At 46.6% G+C, this 19,567-nt stretch overlaps 1 protein-coding gene across 2 annotated transcripts in view; it reads left to right on the forward strand.

The window, feature by feature from the left end:
* The window catches only part of AEBP1 (AE binding protein 1), a 230,595-nt gene that overhangs the window by 39,122 nt on the left and 171,906 nt on the right, over positions 1-19,567 (forward strand). For both annotated transcript variants that reach the window (XM_069214248.1, XM_069214249.1), the window contains exons 3-4: positions 8,749-9,129; positions 12,466-12,600. In XM_069214248.1, coding sequence (XP_069070349.1) covers positions 8,749-9,129; positions 12,466-12,600 — 516 coding nt within the window. The remainder of the gene's footprint in view (positions 1-8,748; positions 9,130-12,465; positions 12,601-19,567) is intronic.

Genomic DNA, 19,567 nt, shown 5'->3' on the forward strand with positions numbered 1-19,567 from the left:
AAGTCCAGTTAGGAATTTACAGTGCTAGTAGCTCTAACTTGAGCAAATGCGAGACCCATTGCATTGCAAATGCTTGTTTTTCTAGACCCTACTTCTTGTTCCAGAATGTCCACCTCCTGCACATTCAGCATTTGCGGTGCACACAATCAGTAAGGACTTGCACCAGGATGTTTTTTTACTGACGTTATTTGTTGGCAAGAAGTATCATTTTAGCTTAGTTTTTGGAAGCATATGAGCGAACGTTGTAACTAAATTATTTTTACTTCTTTGTCGAAATCCCCAGATTCTGAAAATTGAGCATTTCTTGGAACCTAAAGAACTTCTTTCTACTTTGAACGTGGCAGAACATTAGACTATTTAAATCTTCCCTCATTCATCGATATACGTGGCATTAGTTCAGTGCAAAAATGAAGACTTTTTCTGTTGTCTCTGACTCCTTTGCACAGCTGGAAAAGCAGTACTTCATGTTTCGTAAACATTCATCCTTGAACTCCAGACCGGAATTCACCCGGCTCCATGCTGTTGGGTGTGGGGAATGTCTTGTGCAGTTGTTTGGTCTGGGTGAAAAACTTTGTCATTGCTGTTCTCCTTAGATATAATTTTGAGAACATTTAAACAGCGCAGCTGTATCCCCTAGGTCATCCCTTGGCACTGTGGATAATCATGGACATAGAGGGGCCAATTCACAAAAGCATTTATGAGTACTACTAGTGTACTCTTTTACATACTCCTAAACACATTTGTGAATCGGCCTCTAAGTGTTCCTCTCCCTATTATTCATAATAAAAATGAGAACATACAATGAGGCTACACCTATTTCTGTTTGTACTAACTATTAGACGTGGCCCTTTTTGCAGGGTCATTCCCATACGTTTTGCCTCCTTCCTCCTCCTTTTTATGACCTGTTTTTGTTGGCCTTAGGGCTCTGGACACTGTAACCAGTGCTAAAGTACATATGCTGTCTGTCTAAATTGTATTGGTTTTTGGTTTATCTATGTGTGCCCCGGGTCTGCTAATCAAATGCCACTAGTGAGCCTGCAGCACTGATTGTGCAACCCACAAGAGTAGCCCTGTAAGCATGCCTCAGACCTGCCACTGCAGTGTCTGTCTGTGTGTGCAGGTTTGCACTGCCAATTCGACCTGGTCAGGTGTACCTACTTGCCAGGCCCAAACCTTCCCTTTTACTACATGTAAGTTACCCCGAAGGTAGGACCAAAGTAGCCCCATGGGCAGGGTACAGTGCATTTGAAAGGTAGGACATGTACTGTTGTGTTTTACATGTCGTGATAATGAAATACTGCCTAATTTGTTTTTCACTATTGCAAGGCCTATCTCTCCCATAAGTTAACATGGGGATTGGCTTTAAATATCTTTTAAGTGTAGTTTGCCATTGGGAGCAGATGGAGATGTGGTGTTTAGGGTCTCTGAACTCACAATTAAAAAATACAACTTTTGGTGAAGTTGGTTTTTAGATTGTCTGATTGAAAATGCCACTTTTTGAAAGTGTTTTTTTCTTGCTTAACCATTCTGTGCCTCTGCCTGACTGCTTAATACACGCATGGGTCAGACTGTCAGTTGAGCTGTTTGTGAATTCACTCCAGACAGTGATGCAAAGGGAGCTGAGGTGTGTCCTGCATATCCTGATGAGTCATCCTGAGTTAGAGTGGGAGGGAGGAGTGGGAGGGAGGAGCTGACACCTGCGCTTGAAAGGACTGTGCCTGCCCTCACACAATACAGCGTTCAACTCCCTAGTGTGTTTCTGGGGCAGGGCAAGGAAGAGGCAGGGTATTGTGCACTACAAATACTTTCCTTTGAAATTTGCCTAATTTAAAGGCCGAAATTAGTATACGGAGTGGACCCAAACCCTCAGACTTTCAGATTATGTCTGTATCAAGAGGGATCCCATGAATTCAGAGGAGAGGGAATGGAGGTGGGCTGAGTCCCAGGATGCCCGAGATCCAGTACCAGAACCTGGTGGGTTCCAAACAGCAGGGCAGGAGACTAGACTGTAATGTGAGGCCATCCACTGAGAGGAACCCTATACTGTCAGGAGAACTTGGGGGGGGGAAAGCAGCTGTCACAAGTGTTGACAAGTGTCTGGCAGTACCACTCCTGGGAGGAGGGTGCAGAAATCCAGATGGAGGGGCAGGAGAGGGAGACAGTCCCAAGTGGAGAACCTGGAGGGTCAGGGGTCATCTCTGAAGCCTGAGCTCACTGGAAATGACCCTGGTGATACCACTTCTGATCTGGAGGCACTTCGTGCTCTACCAGATGGGCAGGGGTTAGGAGACCAGCACCAGACAGACTCTTGCGCTCCACCTGTGGAAAGTGTTTCCCTGGAGGTTGCAGGGGGGATAGGAATACTCCCTAGGAAGTCCTGGGTTGTGAGGCACAAGGCCCAGCCTCAGTGTACAGACCCTAGGTTGGATGGCGAGGTTCAGTGTTTCCCCCATGACCTGGAGGGAGGGGCAACTGCTAACAGTTTCCCTACTGAGATATCTCCTGGTTTTTTTTTTCTTCATGGGGGGGTTGCAGAACTCTGGAAGGAGGACAGGGGAGGGAGTGACTCACCTCTGACCCCTGGTTCAATCCACGGGTACATCCCCTGGATTTAGAAACCATTTGCAGGGTAGTGGCCCTGCACTGGTGTGAGAATTGTGCAGGTCAGCTGGCACTAGCGCCCTGAGAGTTCTAGAGTCTTGGAGTACCACTACCAAAAAAAGGGTACAGAGCCCCGAGGGGGAGGAAAGATTCATCCGTGGCCTCTGTCCAGCCTAAAGGTACAGACCCCGGGCTGGAATGCCAGTCTCAGGATACCACCCCTGAACTGATGGGAGGGAGAGAGCACAAAGAGTGCCAGTCACCTGGGGCAACACCCCCCATTCTGAGAAACCACAGAGGCTATAGAGCCCTAGAAGGGCAGAGGCCTGGCTCTCATCACTGACAGCTGTAAGTGGCCACTGTGGGTTGCTGTCCGGGTGGACAGGGTTGGTCTTGGGATGGGGACAGGAGTCACACTCCAAGGGTGGAATGGGCCACACCACTACATTTGCCATGGTGGTACTGTCTGCCCACTGGGATATGTCTGTGAGCAAAGTATGGTTAGGTGCTGCACAGATGGGGTCCACGGGTTAGGAGAAGGATTCTCCATGGGTTAGCTTAGTAGGCTGTGAGTTTATGGACAGAGGGATCCAACTGGGTTCAGAAACGTCTAGAACTGGAACATGCCCCTGCTGCTGCGGGCCAGGGACATGTTCTATCACCACAATCTGGGAAATCCATCAAGGTATTGATTGGTCTCCCCTGGCTTTAGGCTGGTGGGGGGTTGTGTTGATCCTGGCCCTTTCTGTAGAGTCATCCCCAAACCTTTTGCCTCCTTCCTCCTACTTTTTCTGATCTGCTAACCAGTGCTAAAGTACATATGCTCTCTGTGTAAATTGTATTGGTGATTGGTTTATCCATGGTTGGTATATTTGGTGTACTAGTCTGTCCTTAGTATAGTGCACCATGTGTGCCCAGGGCCTGTAAATCAAATGCTACTAGTGGGCCTGCAGCCCTGATTGTGCAACCCACAAGAGTAGCCCTGTAAACATGTCTCAGACCTGCCACTGCAGTTTCTGTGTGTGCAATTTTGCACTGCTAATTCGTACGCCACCCCTAAGGTAAGCCAAAGCAGCCCCATGGGCAGGGTGCAGTGTATTTAAAAGGTAGGACATGTACTGTTGTGTTTTACATGTCCTGATAGTGAAATACTGCCAAATTTGTTTTTCACTATTGCAAGGCCTGTCTCTCCCATAGGTTAATATGGGTATTGGCTTTAAATATCTTTTAAGTGCGGTTTCCCTTTGGGAGCAGGTGGAGATTTGGAGTTTGGGGTCTCTGAACTCACAATTTAAAAATACATTTTTGGGTGCAGTTGTCTGTTTCGAAATGCCACTTTTAGAAAGTGGGTGATTTCTTGCTTAACCATTCTGTGCCTCTGCCTGGCTGCTGAATACTTGTCTGGGTCAGACTGACAGTTGGGCTGTTTGTGAGTTCACTGTAGACAGTGACACAAAGGGAGGTGAGGTGTGTCCTGCATATCCTGATGAGTCTTCCTGAGCTAGGGTGGGAGGGAAGAGCTGACACCTGCACTTGAAAGGACTGTGACTGCCCTCACATAATACAGTCTCTACCTCCTTTTGTGTGTCTGGGGCAGGCCAGGGAAGAGGCAGGGTCTTGTGCACTACAAAGACTTTCCTTTGAAGTTTGCCTACTTCAAAGGCAGACATGAGTATAAGTAGTGGACCCAAAACCCCAGACTTTCAGATTACGTCTGGATCAAGTGGAACCTCTGCCAAGGAGAAGAGCTTGTTGCTTGAGGAGGACCTGCCACTCTTCCTGTTGCTTTGATGTGCCGCCTCTGCTTCTGTCTTAAGAGGGAAAGGACTGGACTTTGCTTTCTGAAATCCTGCTTGTGAAGTTTCTCCCAGGGCTTGGACAGAGCTCGCCTCCAGTTAAGAAGTCTCTGGGACATCAAAGACTTCACCTGCCAGCACCTGGGTACTCCTGCTGAGGACCCTGACTTGCCAAGTGATGCCAATCCAGTTCCTGGGCCCTCGGAAGTGAGTTCTTATGAAAAACAAAAAGATCCAGGCACACCAATTCCTGACAAATCTAGAACCGGCGCCGCTGCACAACTCTATGCCGCTGCCTGCAACACAAAGCCTTGGTCCCCGCTGGAATGCGACAACCCCGACCGACACCGCAGGCCTGACGCTGCCGCAGCCTCACTGAAGTCCTGCGACTCTGTGAGTCCCGAGTGCCGTGTCACTGAGGTCCGTGACACTAGAGCCCTGTGGCGTGACCTCTACCCTGTGAGGTCACCCAATGCATCTTGACCTGCCAGATCCGTCAACCCCGCTGGATCGTTAGGAACCAACACCTTGCCCTGACGCATCATCACCTACCCTGCTCTGCAGTAAGGAACAAACTCTACACCTGATTCAGCGACGCATCACCTCCCTGACTCCTTGCACCGGCTTGTTTCCTCATTTACCAAAGGTACTGTACCTGGGGGTCCATGTGACTCTTTGACTGGCGCGCCTTCCTCGAGAGAATCGTCGGGTTGTTGGGAACGACTCTGTCAACAACGTTGCGATAGCCCAAGTTGGAGCTATTGTGTTTCTAAGCACTATATTGAAGTTTTATCTTTGAAAATGTGTATCTTTGCTTGTGTATGTTGGATGTTTGCTGTTTTAGTCTTGTTTTACTCAAATAAATATTAGCTATGTTTTTAACTGGTGTTGAGTGCTTTGTGGTATTTTCACTGTGTTACTGTGTGTGTTGGTACACATTGCCTCTGAGATAAGCCTTACTGCCTTTACCAAGCTACCAAGGGGGTGAGTAAGGGTTATCCTAGGTGGGTATCTCCCTTGCCCTGACTAGAGTGAGGGTCCCTGCTTGGACAGAGTGCAAACTGGCTGCCAATCAGAGACACCCCTTTTCTAACACTAACTGAATACGAATATTCACAAATCCCTTTTTATTCCCATTGTAGATGTTTTAGAGCCCATTCACAAAATTAGGCAAGAGTAGATGAGAGTACTATAGGAGTACATCTCTACCTACTCCAAAATACTTTTGTGAATAGGCCTCATAATATCATCGGACACTGAAAATCTGTTCTCTTGCTTGCGGCCAGCAAGGTCCACTAGTAAATCTGAAGATTTCCCAACAAACCAACACGGCTGGGGTAGTGGCTAACAGTTTCTTTTATTTGTTCCACTCAGAGGACATTGCTGAGGCTGTGGAGAGATGCTCTTAAGAAAGGTGTGTTCTGGTAACAGAAATTGCTTCTATTTGGAGAAGAGACTGACTGAGCTGTGAAAATATGTTATGACAGAAATACATTTGGAGTGTTATTTATTTCAGTGATTGTATGCTGTGGTGATTCAAATAGCCATATATTGCAAATTCCTGCAGCACTCTATGCTACAGATGCTGTGTGTGCCCAGCATCTTTATGCCAAACATGGGAAGGTTCACTGACCGGTACCCACTGTGAGCCACGACAATTATCTCACACAACCACATGATTCTTGCTGAGTGCGCGAGTATTAAAACAAGGTGTACGATCATTGAGAGCTTGTGAATTGGAGGGTAATTTGCACCACTTTTAGACATAATCGCATAAGCAAAGCACATGGGTAATATTTTACAAAACTATCCAAATTAAGTCGTACAAAGCTGCTTAATTATCTTAGTTAATGAGTTAATTGAAAAGGAGACTGGATTATTCCTTGAGCGTGGCAGTGAACATTTAACAGTTAAAGATAATAAGGGAAAGCTTAGCACACGTCTGCTATGTGATGAGGAGTTGCACAAATGTATTTGCTCATTTCAACACTGAGGGGGTCATTCCGACCCTGGCGGTCCAAGACCGCCAGGGCCGTGAATGACGGAAGCACCGCCAACAGGCTGGCGGTGCTACCGCCGCGGTCAGAAAACCGGGTCCGGCGGTTTCCTGCCGGATTTCTCCCGGCTGGGCAAATCCGCCAGGGCAGCGCTGCAAGCAGCGCTGCCCAGGGGATTCTGACCCCCTTCCCGCCAGCCTGTTTCTGGCAGTTTACACCGCCAGGAAGAGGCTGGCGGGAACGGGTGTCCTGGGGCCCCTGCACTGCCCATGCCACTGGCATGGGCAGTGCAGGGGCCCCCTAACAGGGCCCCAGACTGCTTTTCACTGTCTGCCTAGCAGACAGTGAAAAGCGCCACGGGTGTAACTGCACCCGTCGCACACCTGCAACACCGCCGGCTCCATTCGGAGCCGGCTTCAGTGTTGCAGGCCCCCTTCCCGCTGGGCCGGCGGGCGCTAACATTGTTGGCGCCAGCTGGCCCAGCGGGAAGGTCGGAATGGCCCCAGCGGTCTTTTGACCGCGGAGCGGCCAAATGGCGGTTCCCGCCAGGCGGGCGGCAACCGCCGCCCGCCGGGGTCAGAATGACCCCCTGAGGGTTCCACCATGTGTCATCTAATAACATTAGAGCGTGACTGAGCTGTTCTCTAGGACAGCACACTTCTGCTATGTGCAAGGTAGTTGAAGAAATGTATTTACCGAGCTCAATACTGAGGGTTCCAAAGTGTCATACAATAACACTGTTAGCCATTCTCTAGGACGGCACACTTCCTGGTGTGACAGATGTTGCAGTGAGTTGGGGTCTCCTAATGACTGTGCCTCCCAGTGTCCATGATTAAAGCATCCTCCAGTTTCTATCCACATTGTTTCACTATACCAGAATGGTCCAGATTCCCTCGTCTCCAGAATGCCACCATAGAAGGCAGTTCTTTGTATTTGGCTTGCCTTGCCTCTCGTGCTGGTACATTTGGATGTGCTCACAATAGTGTGCAGTAGACTTGGTCTTCAGGAATAGACTTTGAATCAGCAACAGAGAGAGGAGTTGAATGTCATTTGAAGAAAATAGCAGTGTAGTGCAAACTGATATACATGCTTGCAGTTCTGAATGAAAAGGAGCTAACATTGGTCTGGGATGAAAACACATACATAGGAAATACCCATCTAAATTTTATCATTAGCACAGGGAATGTGAAACGTGATATCACAACACTCTGAGGACATGCAATATAGAAAAGGTTAGACTGTGGAGGTAAGGTTACCTAATTGTTGATGGCCTTTTGTGTATTTTCCTTGTATCTGCTGTTTTATGCATTATTTTCAAAATGTGCTTAATGATCACAGGTATAAATATAGTGAGGCTGTGCTTGAGTTAGGCATAAACACAGTCCCCTAATGGTGCCACCACGCAATGAGGCTTCAGGACTGGCCCTTCTGTACGCTACTTGAACTTTATCTGGGTAAAGTGCAGCTTTGGAGGTAAGCAGTGGCTGCACATCCTTTTTTCAAATCTCTGCCTTTGCTACACCCTAATTTTGTCCTTTTGCTTTAGGGCAAGATGGGCATGTGTGGATGCACATATGTGGATGTGTAAATGTGTGCTGTTGCGCAACTCACTGCTAAGGGCTTGGATTAGAGAAGGTTATAACATATAAACCACTAACTAGCAGTGCTAATGCACATTCCTCTATGGCTGTGATTTCCATCAGACTCGGAGGATTCTCTTCAGGAGGAATTACCATTGCCATTTTCCAGAGGACGTTCCAGTCCACCAAAATCAAGCAGCATAACTGTCCTTTTACCTCTATAAATAAGGATGAGACCATGTCCCTGATTATGGTCGAGCCTGCGTAGCGTGCGCTTGTGCATGCGTATCGGTTGTGAGGTGCTGTAGTAGTTAGAAAAGGACTCGGAGCCCCGCCCATGTCACGTCAATGTCTTACATTGGTTCGTGGGCTTGCCTTTTCAAATCTGCTTGCTTTCATTAGAGGAAGGCATGCATCCGTCATGCCTTTTCTGGTGGTTAGCCCTCCTCGAGCGCAGCGACCAAGTACTGAAAACAAATGAGGCTCGCTGTTTTCCATCCGGTTAGTGGACTACTTTTTCTCTTTTTTTGCAGCTCGATCTCGCTTGTTCAGCAGCCCAATTGCGCTAATTTTTTTACCCATTTAATGAGGCAAGAAAAGTCAGTTTGGGAGTTTACAACTGCTAATAGCTCTAATTCGGAGAAATGCGAGACCCATTGTATTGCAAATGCTTGTTTTTTTCTGGGCTGACTTCAAAGATCATAGTTTACATTTTCACCTTTGTTTTTGTTATGTGGTTAAACTGACAAATATCATCTCTTCTTCTTACTGCAGATGTCCCTGGGAAGGCAAAACCCAAGCCAAAGAAGGAGAAGAAGGTGAAGCCACCCAAACCAACAAAGAAGCCCAAGAAGGAGAAGCCTCCAAAGCCCACCAAGAAACCAAAAGAGAAGAAACCCAAAGCCACCAAGAAGCCCAAGGTGAAACCGCCAAAGACCACCAGGACACCCCCAGCCAGTACAACTGAAAAAGTACCCAGGGCTTGGCCGACATACGAGGAGGAAGAGGAAGAGAAAGAGTGGTTCCGCAGGCCCGAGACACCAAGCGTGCCTCCCCCAGACACAGAGGAAAGGTCCCAAGTGCCAGATAAAAGCAAAACACACTCGCCGTATGGGGAGGAGGAGAAATATCGACCGTATCACGAGTATGAGGAAGGTAAGAGGTGGTGACCACTTAAGCTTTGCTAAAGGCCCTTGTACTGCACCTCAACACGTCACTACATTTTTAGTAACTTTTGAACCATTTGAGCTAGAAATATTTTTTTTGTTAATATCTGCAGATGATGCAGCAGATGATAGAATATGTGGCAAATGCAACAAATCTATAATGATGTGAAAATCGCTGCAGCCGCACAATCGCATAATTGCAATGGCCCTAACTGTACTGTAGTGCATTATTCTGTGGTCAAATGTAGAATGTTGTGATGTTTTACGGTGCTTTGTAAATGGGAACTAGCATTCTAACAGTGATTTGGCAATGTCTGGTTGCTCAGTCAGAACAGTAATTATGACCAGCTGCTGCTTGTCATTAGTTTTTATAAAGCTTACATTAGTGGCATGTTTGTATACTGAGTGCCTTTAGCCTATACCTGTGCTTTTGTTTTTTCCATGCCTCCCCAAATCTAAGGTCTCCCAATGTTAGTGCCATGTCAAAGTGTCATTGTGTTCTTGTTCACCAGTACAGTTGATGATGGGGTCTAGCTTGTGATCGCTCCAGCTGTAATGATGTTAGGTGCCGTAACGTCACATGACTGAAAGAGTTGCTGAACTGCCACAAGGAGTAGGTCTTAGCTGTGAGGTGCCTATGACCATTGCTTTTATTGGTCTTTAGCTGTCTGTCCCATATGTTGAGCCAAGAGAAGTGTTTTGAGGAGCATTATAGTTGTGAAGATATTCATAAATGATACATTTTGCTCATTTTTAGTTGAGATCTCTGATCACACGGAGCCAAGGGTGCAGTTTGCAGACCATAGTGTATGCTATGCTTAGAAACCTCATAATGGCTGCTGGAGAAAAAATGTTTAGCTCCTATTAACCAATGAGACAACAAGCTCAGACTGAAGTTTCAATCTGTGAATTGATTTGCACGCACCATGAGAACTATGGGGGTCATTACGACCTTGGCGGGCGGCTACCGCCAATGCCCCCACGCGGCCCCCATTATGACATTCCCGCTGGGCCGGCGGGCGCAAACCAAGTTTCATTCCTTCACTGAACTTTGTTTTTCTGTGCCTGCAGCCACGATGTCATGTTTTTCTAATATATTTTTCTCCTTAATTTATGTTTGTAATTCAAAGTCCGTATATGCGACTTTGATGTACGTCGATAACCATCAGATATCTTTAATAAGTCATAAAAACGAAATATTAAAGTTTATGAAAACTGAAATTATGTACCTCTTTAGTAATTCAATCTAATACATGTTTACATGTTACAGTGAACAATCTAAAGGTCAACTGGGGCTGCTGCACTATAACAGTCATTAAACAGAACCAGCAAGTGCTCTATAGATTCAACCAGTCCCAGCTCCCTCAGTGTGTTCTTTTCTCTCAGACGAACACAGTCGTGAAATTGCAGAACGTGTATTTCCTACCTTTAAATCTCTTTCTATAAACAAGCAGGGGTTAAAACTTACTGTTGGAACTGGATTACCCCTTCATAGTTTTGTGAAATTGCACCCATGGAGTTTCTAGGGTATGTTTGCATTTTAGTATCCACATTCGTACAGCAGTCATACATTTGCACTGGTGGGCCAGGTTTAATAAATAGTACCGATGACCGAGACTGGGGCTCTGTGTTCTGAAGGGTTACACTAAGCATGCCTTTCTTGAGCACTTACTGTCCACCCACTGGCAGACAAGATTGACAGCAGTGGCAGCATATGTTTCAATCAAATGCAAGACTAGTGTTTTCTCTGTATTCTCTATGCTGGGGGGTGGCCTGTCGGCTGGATCTAATCTCTGTCCAACTTCAGAAGCTAGGCCGTTTTGCTACTTTTCAGGTGTTTTATTAGAACATGGTAGCTGACATAAGCGTGCAAGTGGTGGTAGCATATTTTTTATTGATAGATGCGGGACAGGCCTTTTGTACTATTCCCAGTGCATACAAATGGCCTGCTACACTTGCCTCTGACCTTCTGCCCAAGTTAGGTCGCATGGTCCTTGTGCCTCATCCCGGTGCAAGACTAGTGCGTTATAGTGTGAACCTGTGGACTGTGCAGACCATATGACTGTCGGAGAAATCCCTATTGGATTGCCACTGACTGAATGCTGCACACGGTGACAGTTGGAGGTAGCCTTACTAATTTTGTGTATTGCCAGCATCCCCGAGGTTTTTGTGAAGCAGATGTGGGAGGATGAAGACAGGGCTCCCTATGGAAGTGCAGAAGTGACCAATTAGTGGGATCCTGCCTTTTGTCCTTTCCTTAGAGGCTAAAGAGGTGTATTTGGTACTCAGTTATCAAGTGCCATTTACAGAGACGTTTAAGGCATGGGCAAAGTGGGCTTAGGCCCAGGGCCCCAACCTTTCAAGTGGCCCCGTGATATATCCTGCTCTGTTCTGCAGGGACTCTTGTCTGTTGACCATGAACAATTCTTAAACAGATTGTTAAAACTTTTTTCCTTTATTTTTAATATGGGTGATGTTGTAGAGTCTATTACAAACATTTTGCAGAGAAATCTTGTGATTGTTTCAAGCAACACCCACAACAATGATTCTTTGAGATCAAAACAGGTCCTCACATATGACAAATGGCAGGATATCACAGAGATTATTTTCAGTCATTTTAGAGCGCTGCTGCTGTGTTACACTATTGAAAACACAAGTCGCACTCCCTGAATATTAGATGTAAACACATTTATATTTTGGACAAGTGTACCTAAGCACTGTCAGTGACCTGGCCAAAGAGGGCATGACGAATTCAAATTGGATCATAACATCAAAGCTGTTCTGTACATGGGCCACCAAGTACATTTGGTCCATATCCCCGCAAATCCTTAAGATGTTCCTGGCCATATAAGTCAGGCCCCAGGACATCAGTAGCAAACGGACTCTACTCCTACTGTTAAGGCCCAGTAACATGGGTTCACCAGGATCATACAACACGTTCTTACAGATGCTAAGTGGTACCCAGCCATTCCCCAAATCAGTAGTGTCTACTAATGTATTCTCAGCATTCTGGATTCTAGTTAACAAAGATTTCCAAAGCATTTTTTACTATAAATCAAGGAGCGATGATAGAACGTTAGCTTCACTCGTCTCCTTTTTTGTTGATGTAATGCCTGTGTTCCTTTTGCTTTCCATATTTATGTTGTTACAATGACATGCCGTTTAGGTGTTTGCCCGAGATTCTTTTGCTGATGTCTACAATAAGTAAGCTGCTTCTACACAGGCTGAGCATAATGTAATTATGTGATTGTATTCGTCGAGTTGCTCATGAGGGTCAGGTGAGGTGAAGTGCTCCCTCATGCGTTACCTGGTTGTGTGTTTTTAGGCGAGTTTTATGAACCACCCGTTGAGACTGTGGTACCTGTAGAACCTGTAGAACCTGTGGAGCCTGTGGAGCCTGTGGAACCTATAGAGCCCGAGGAACCTGACCGAGTGGAATGGGGAACAGACATTCATCCTGGTAAGTTCACCATTTTATATAAAAGAGGTAAAGCATGCTTTATGAACCAGTATGCACTCAGGACACTTATCTAAGAATGAATCTAGTACATTTTTAAAACCCTGTCATAGACATTAAGAAAAAGAAATAGAGTGACTAAACTTGTACTGCCATAGGGCTTCTCTAGCTTGAGGAACCACCACCACAAACTACGCAATAATACTGTACAATAAAGTGCTTAAGGAGCTACAGTGATCTGCCTCACAGCTAGCTATAGCTGTGAATTTCCCCCCTTTTTAGGGTTGAGCCTGCGAGAACAGGCTCTAGCGCATGCATCTCGCTTGCTACACTCTGTTGTTAACAATAAGGGCTTGGAGTCCCCCGTTGTTTACCATTGGTTGGCTTGCCTGGCACTCGTTTTTTACACCCTTCTTTACAGTCTCGTAATTTGTCACTGCAGGTGTAGCATCATTTGCATTCCTCTCTATGGAGCAGGGACCAAGCACTGATGGATTCAACTTAATCAGTGCCCGTCCGCTGCTCTCTATGTGATTAAGGTACTATTTTGTTCTTTTTACTTTTGGTGCCATGCAAAAACAAGGCGTATGACTGACAAAAACGTGCCCTGCAGGACAAACTAAAGGGCAAAGATTTATTTTCTATAGTTAACTTTCTTTTATTTTGCCAAGTATTCTTTTCTATTCTTACTTTGCACTCATGTTTTCTTTTGTTTTTGCTCATAAATGCTGCTATCAAAAGATGAGGATTATCTTGTTCTAAAAAATTGCAGAGCTACAATGTTTCTTTCTTATGTGTAATTTCTGAATGGTGCTTTAACACATAATTGTGCAGTACACCCGAATCCACCCACTCTAATCCGCAAACTCAATCCAGTCCACACACTCCAATCTAAACCACTCACCAGAATCCAATCCACTTCAATCCACCACACTCCAATCCTCCCAACCCACCCCACTCTAATCTGTCCCACTCAAATCTGCCCCATTCTAGTCCAAAACAATCTGCCCCAGTCTCTTCCTAGACAATCTGCCCCACTCTATCCTCCAAAACTCAAATCTGCCCCATCCCAGAACAATCTGCCCCATTACAAATTGGCCCACTCCAATTCAAAACATTCTGCCCCACTCCAATCCACACCACTCCAATTCAATCCTCCCAACCCCCAATCTAATCCGCCCCCAATCCAGTTCATCCCACCCCAATCCAATCCACCCCAATCTAGCCAAATCTAACCTACCACACTCCAATCCACCCCACCAAAACAATCTGCCCTGTTCCATTCCAAAAAAATCTTCCATGCCCCCAGTCCCAAACAGTGTGCCCCACTCCTATCTAAAACAATCTGCCCCACTCCAAACTGCCTCTCTTCAATCTGTCCCTCTCAATCCAAAACAATCTGCCCGACTCCAATCCAAACCAATTCAAAACAATCTGCCCCACTCCAGTCTAAATTAATCTGCCCCACTCAAATCTGCCCACTCCATTCCAAAACAATATGACCCACTCGAGTCTGGCTCACTGCAGTCCAAAACATTCTGCCCTATCCCAGTCCAAAACAATCTGCCTCACTCCAGACTGCCCCGCTCCAATCTAAAACAATCTGCCCCACTCAAATCCAAACCAATCTGATCCTCTCTAATCTACAGCAATCTGCCCATTCTAGTCAAAACCAATCTGCCCCACTCAACTCCATATTAATCTGTCCCACTCCAATCTGCCCCACTCCTATTTAAAACAATCTGTCCACCTCCAATTTGCCCACTCTAATCCAAAACAATCTGCGTCACTCCAATCTGCACACTCCAATCCAAAACAATCTGCCCCACTCAAATCCAAAACAATCTGCCACATCACAATTTGAAACAATCTGCCTCACTCCAGTTTGCCCCACTCCATATTAAAAACAATCTGCTCCACTCCAATCCAACACATTCTGCCCAACTCCAATTCAAAACAATCTGCTCCACTCCAATCTAGAACATTCTGCCCCACTCCAATCCGCCCCACACCAATCCAAAACAATCTGCCCCACTCCAACCCAAAATAATCTGCCCCACTTCAATCCAAAACTATCTGCCCCACTCCTCTCTTCCCCAATCCAATCCAAAACAAGCTGCCCCACTCCAATGCAAAACAATCTGTTCCACTCCAATCCAAAACAATCTGCCCCATTCCAGACAGCCCCACTCCGATCCAAAACAATCTGACCCACTCCTCTCTTCCCCAATCCAATCCAAAACAAGCTGCCCCACTCCAATGCAAAACAATCTGTTCCACTCCAATCCAAAACAATCTGCCCCATTCCAGACAGCCCCACTCCGATCCAAAACAATCTGACCCACTCCAATCTGCCCCAATCCAATCCTGAGCAATATGCCCACTCCAATCTGCCCACTTCAACCCAAACAATGTACCCCACTCCAATCAGCCCCACTCCAATCCAAAACAATCTGCCCCACTCCAGTCTGCCCCACTCACATCCAAAACAAGCTGTTCCACTCCAATCCAAAACAATCTGCCCCATTCCAGACAGCCCCACTCCGATCCAAAACAATTTGCCCCACTCCAATCTGCCCCAATCCAATCCTAAGCAATATGCCCCTCTCCAGTCTTGCCCACTCCAATTCTACTAGTTTATCCATTTGAACACTAGCCCAGTATGCATCCTTAAGGCCCTGTGAAGCATTTTTGGAAAGATGTACAGTGTTTGACCAATAAGAGCCCAGTTTTAACTTTAAAAAAAAACAGTTCTTTACATAGCAGCACCACACAATTTTCTCAACATGAGGACCCTCCCACAACTATCTAAGCCATTCCCTAAAAGGTCCCAGTTCTTCTGTAGACCACACCCTTATCCAGTACTGCAGTGGCCAGAAAGCTGCAATATATTCCATCAACTGGCTGGAGACCAAGTGGTGTGTCTTATCTACTAAGACACCTGAGTTCCTAAAAGTATCCCAAGTTATTGTACGCTGGTGGCTAGACACAACTACCAAGAGAATGGCATCTTGCTTGCATAAATCCCTCCCCCACCCGCCTGCCTGGAGAAGAGCCTATTCCAGTTTACCATAATGGGAAGATGATCACTATTAGGTTGGTTGCCTACCCTAGGAACAGTGATCTCCTGTCATATCCTTAGATTTATGAGAACTTAATCAATAAAACTTCTATAGCTTCCCTGGGAAAAGGTTGGCTTAGCAGGACTGAGTGGAAGCGCCCATTCCCTGGCTGCAAACCAAACGTCAGCATTAGATCCAGGGTCTTCAAAGCCCAATCGCTGGTTGTAGGCTGCTTTCTAGTTGTTAAATAGGATGGGATTCCCTACAGTAGATTCTCTTCCAGTGTCAATTCTGAGAATAGGGGTTGGGGTTCCAGTGATGCATTAAAGTCTCCAGCAATGATGACATGATGCATAGGTAATAACTCTGCCAAGAATGTATTCAGATGACTAATAGTTTTGGAAGTTTGGCTGAGGGGACCAGGTCTATTACAGAGGTTTACAAGTAGAAGTGGGGATCCCTGTTTTGGCCTAATACTGACTGCTAGTGTGGCAGGTGAATCAACATATATTTCATCCATTGTACAACCCAGGGACATTTTTATCCATGTTATGGGGCCCCTCCTCTCCTCCCTGCAGGTGATGGAATAACCTCCTTACAATACACATTATAACCTTGTCTATGCATGTTTGTAGTGGCCCGTGTTTCCTGAAAAAAGCATACACTAAAATTATCAATGAACAAACCTCAGTCCATGTTGTCAGCCTTGTTTTGTATTCCAGCTACATTCCATACAATTAAAGCAGGAGAAGAAGGGTGATTTACTACGGATGAAATATGAGATTCCTTTTCATTGGACATTACATTTGACCTTCTAAGATCGCTGTTCGTAATAACTGTTGCTGCAACAGTGTGCTGGGGTGCACTCACCCTTTTCACTTTTGGGGACCTACTAATTGCTGCTGGAGGATTTGAGCCATCAGACAATATATTTGTAGCTTGGGGAGTGGTTGCTTGTCTGATAGATTATCTTCACATGTGTTTGCAGACAATCTTGGGCTCCTGGCTGCATCCTCATGCGCCCCCCTGATATTTTCCTTGGTTTGAGCCCTCAAGGATGGAATCGGTTTCTCGTTATCCATGGTTTGAACCCTCAAGAGTGGAATCTGTTTCTCGGCCCGTTGGCTTTTGAAGACAGTATTTGAGCCATTAGGGGGCGGAGATCTAGCCTCCATGGATATCAAGCCCTCCACTAAGGCTAGACTGACAAATTTTATTTTGATTGTGTCCCATTGTTCTGCTTCCATTGAGTGATGTTTGACAGATAGTATGTCTGAGTGTAGAATTGAACGACATTGTCTTACATGTCTAATCCATTGAATGACTTTATTTTTTAATGACATACTGTCTTCCACGGAGTTCATTGATAGTTTAGGTACCTCACACATATATACTGAGTGGCCACTAGTTTAATAACTGATGAGAGACCGCTTTTCCACACGATTTGGGGCTGCCACGGGGGGATGGTTTTGAGTGGTATTGCTACTATATCCACCATATCTATCATCACTTGTTCCCTTTTTGTGCCTTTCCCGTGGTACTCTTTTCCCATTGGTTGCTTGAGGAGTGCTAATGCCCGGTGAGCGCATTGGCTTAGAAGGGATGCAGTAGCATAATTTATAACCTTGGGGAGGTGTCTTTTTGTGTCCCCGTCCTTCACTGTTGTTTACAGTAAGGAGAGCACCTCTGACAACATTGATTTCAATACACTAACCTTTTTCAATCAAATAATAAGATTTGCCACCTCTTTCGGGGAGCTAAGATTCATGGCATGGGGGTAAATATTGCAGAGCTTGCATCAGAATCTTTGTTGGTTAAAGGGAGATCTATATTTTCTATTGGATTATTTTGAGCAGGGCACTTTGTGCACCACTATATTTTTAAGGGGTGCGCTGGCACCATTTTCCTGGAAGGAACTTGATACTTTGACCGCAACACAAGCATCATCTTGTTCCTCTGAGGACGGGGGACAGTAATAGCAGTCATATCACTAGCTATAGTTCCCTTTTTAGATGCTTTTGATTTGAAAAAAGGATGGCAATGTACTGCTCTTTGGCCTCTTCTGCACTTCCCTGTCATTCCCTTTCACTATGATTTCCACCTCTTCTATTAAGTGTCAATTTCAGTTGATACACAGTTTGGCAACTTAAGGGTGGCTTTATGTGATACCTTCGAAATCTTTGGTTGCGCGGCCTTCGCCACTGGACTGCCTTAAGGTTTACGCTTCCCCATCTCAATGCATAAGTCTGTGATAAAACCTCCTGTCCAATTCAATCAAAAAAGAGCCAACTAGGTGTGCATTATGCTAGCAACACAATTATGCATATATGAGAAAGGTGACAGGTAATACCAAAGAGGCAAGAGTGGCGGCCCGACCTGGCCTCTAACGGCCACTGACAGGAATGGTTGGGCCTACCCTTGGCCCGGACGTGGCCGTGGTGCATCCTGCACCGTGGAGATGCACAGCACTGTAAAAGTGCTCTCCAGGTGCACGCTGCTGCTAGGCCCACCTCCTGGCCAGTGGCCTCCTGGGATTGGATGTCCCTGTTGTCCCTGGTGACTGGATGGTGTCCCACACCGCGGGGATGCACAGCACATTAAAAGTGCTCCCCTAGTGCACATTGCTGCTGGGGCTGTCTCCTGGCCCACGGCCTCCTGAGACTCAAAGTCCATTTTGTCCCGGTGGCTGGATTGTGTCCCGCACCGCAGAGATTCACAGCGCGCTAAAAGCAGTGCCCCAGAGCACGCTGCTTCTGTGGCTGCCTCCTAGCCTGTGGCCTCCTGGGACTCGAAGTCTTTTTTGTCCCTTGTGGCTGGATTGTGTCCCGTGTTTCAGGGATGCATAGCACGCAAAAAGAGCTCCCAGGTGCACGTTGCTGCTGGGGCTACCGCCTGGCAAGCAGCCTCCCGGGATTCAACGTCACTGTTGTCCTCGGAGGCTGGATTGTGTCCTGCACTGTGGAGAAGCACAGCACGCTAAAACCATTTCCCCGGTGCACGCTGCTACTGGGGCTGCCTCTTGGACTGTGGCCTCCTGGGACTCGAAGTCCCTGTTGTCCCCTATGGCTGGACTGTGTCCTGTGCCATGGGGATGCACAGTGTGCTAAAAGCGCTCCTCCGGTGCACACTGATGCTGGGGCCGCCTCCTGGCCCTCACCTCCTGGGACTCCTAGTCCCTGTTGCCTCAGTGACTGGATTGTGTCCAGCAGCGCACGGATGCACTGCACACTAACAGCGCTTCCCCAGTGCACACTGCTGCTGTGGCCGTCTCCTGGTCCACGGCCTTCTAGGACTTGAAGTCCCTGTTGTCCCAAGTGGCTGGGTTTTGTCCCGTGCCACGGGGACGCACAGCACGCTAAAAGTGCTTCCCAGGTGAACGCTGCTGCTTGGGTCCGCCTCCTGGCCCGCAACTTCCTGGGACTCAAAGTCGCTGTTGTCCCCAGTGGATGTATTGTGGATAACCGATTAGTTATAGACATATAATCTGCAGCCATTCTTTTTTCCAATCCTTTTTATTTTGCATTGTTCATAACAATTAGGCCAAACACCATCCAGCCACATTGACAGCAGACGTGCAACCCTCGAAACAGGAAACTATTTCCACATTTCAATCAGTGTTCTCCTCCTAGGGCCTCAGAACTGTCTCTCCAGGTGACACAGAGTTGCGTTTCGGTATTCTTTGACTCACACCATTGATTCACAAGCCACGATTATTGCTCTGGTGTGAAGCCCGGAGTCCAGCCTTCCAAGTCATTACAGCTGATTTTTCCAGGGACCCAGGATTTTAATGATTTTTTTGGGCAGGCCCATGCCTAATCTACTTGCTCCTTGGCTTGCGTGCACCCGTACATTTTGGTTTCCCATAGACCCTCCATTGGGGTCTCCGCACTCCCCTACTTTGGATAATG

This window comes from Pleurodeles waltl, chromosome 11 (genome assembly GCF_031143425.1).
Source record: "Pleurodeles waltl isolate 20211129_DDA chromosome 11, aPleWal1.hap1.20221129, whole genome shotgun sequence".
NCBI classification, from domain to species: domain Eukaryota; kingdom Metazoa; phylum Chordata; class Amphibia; order Caudata; family Salamandridae; genus Pleurodeles; species Pleurodeles waltl.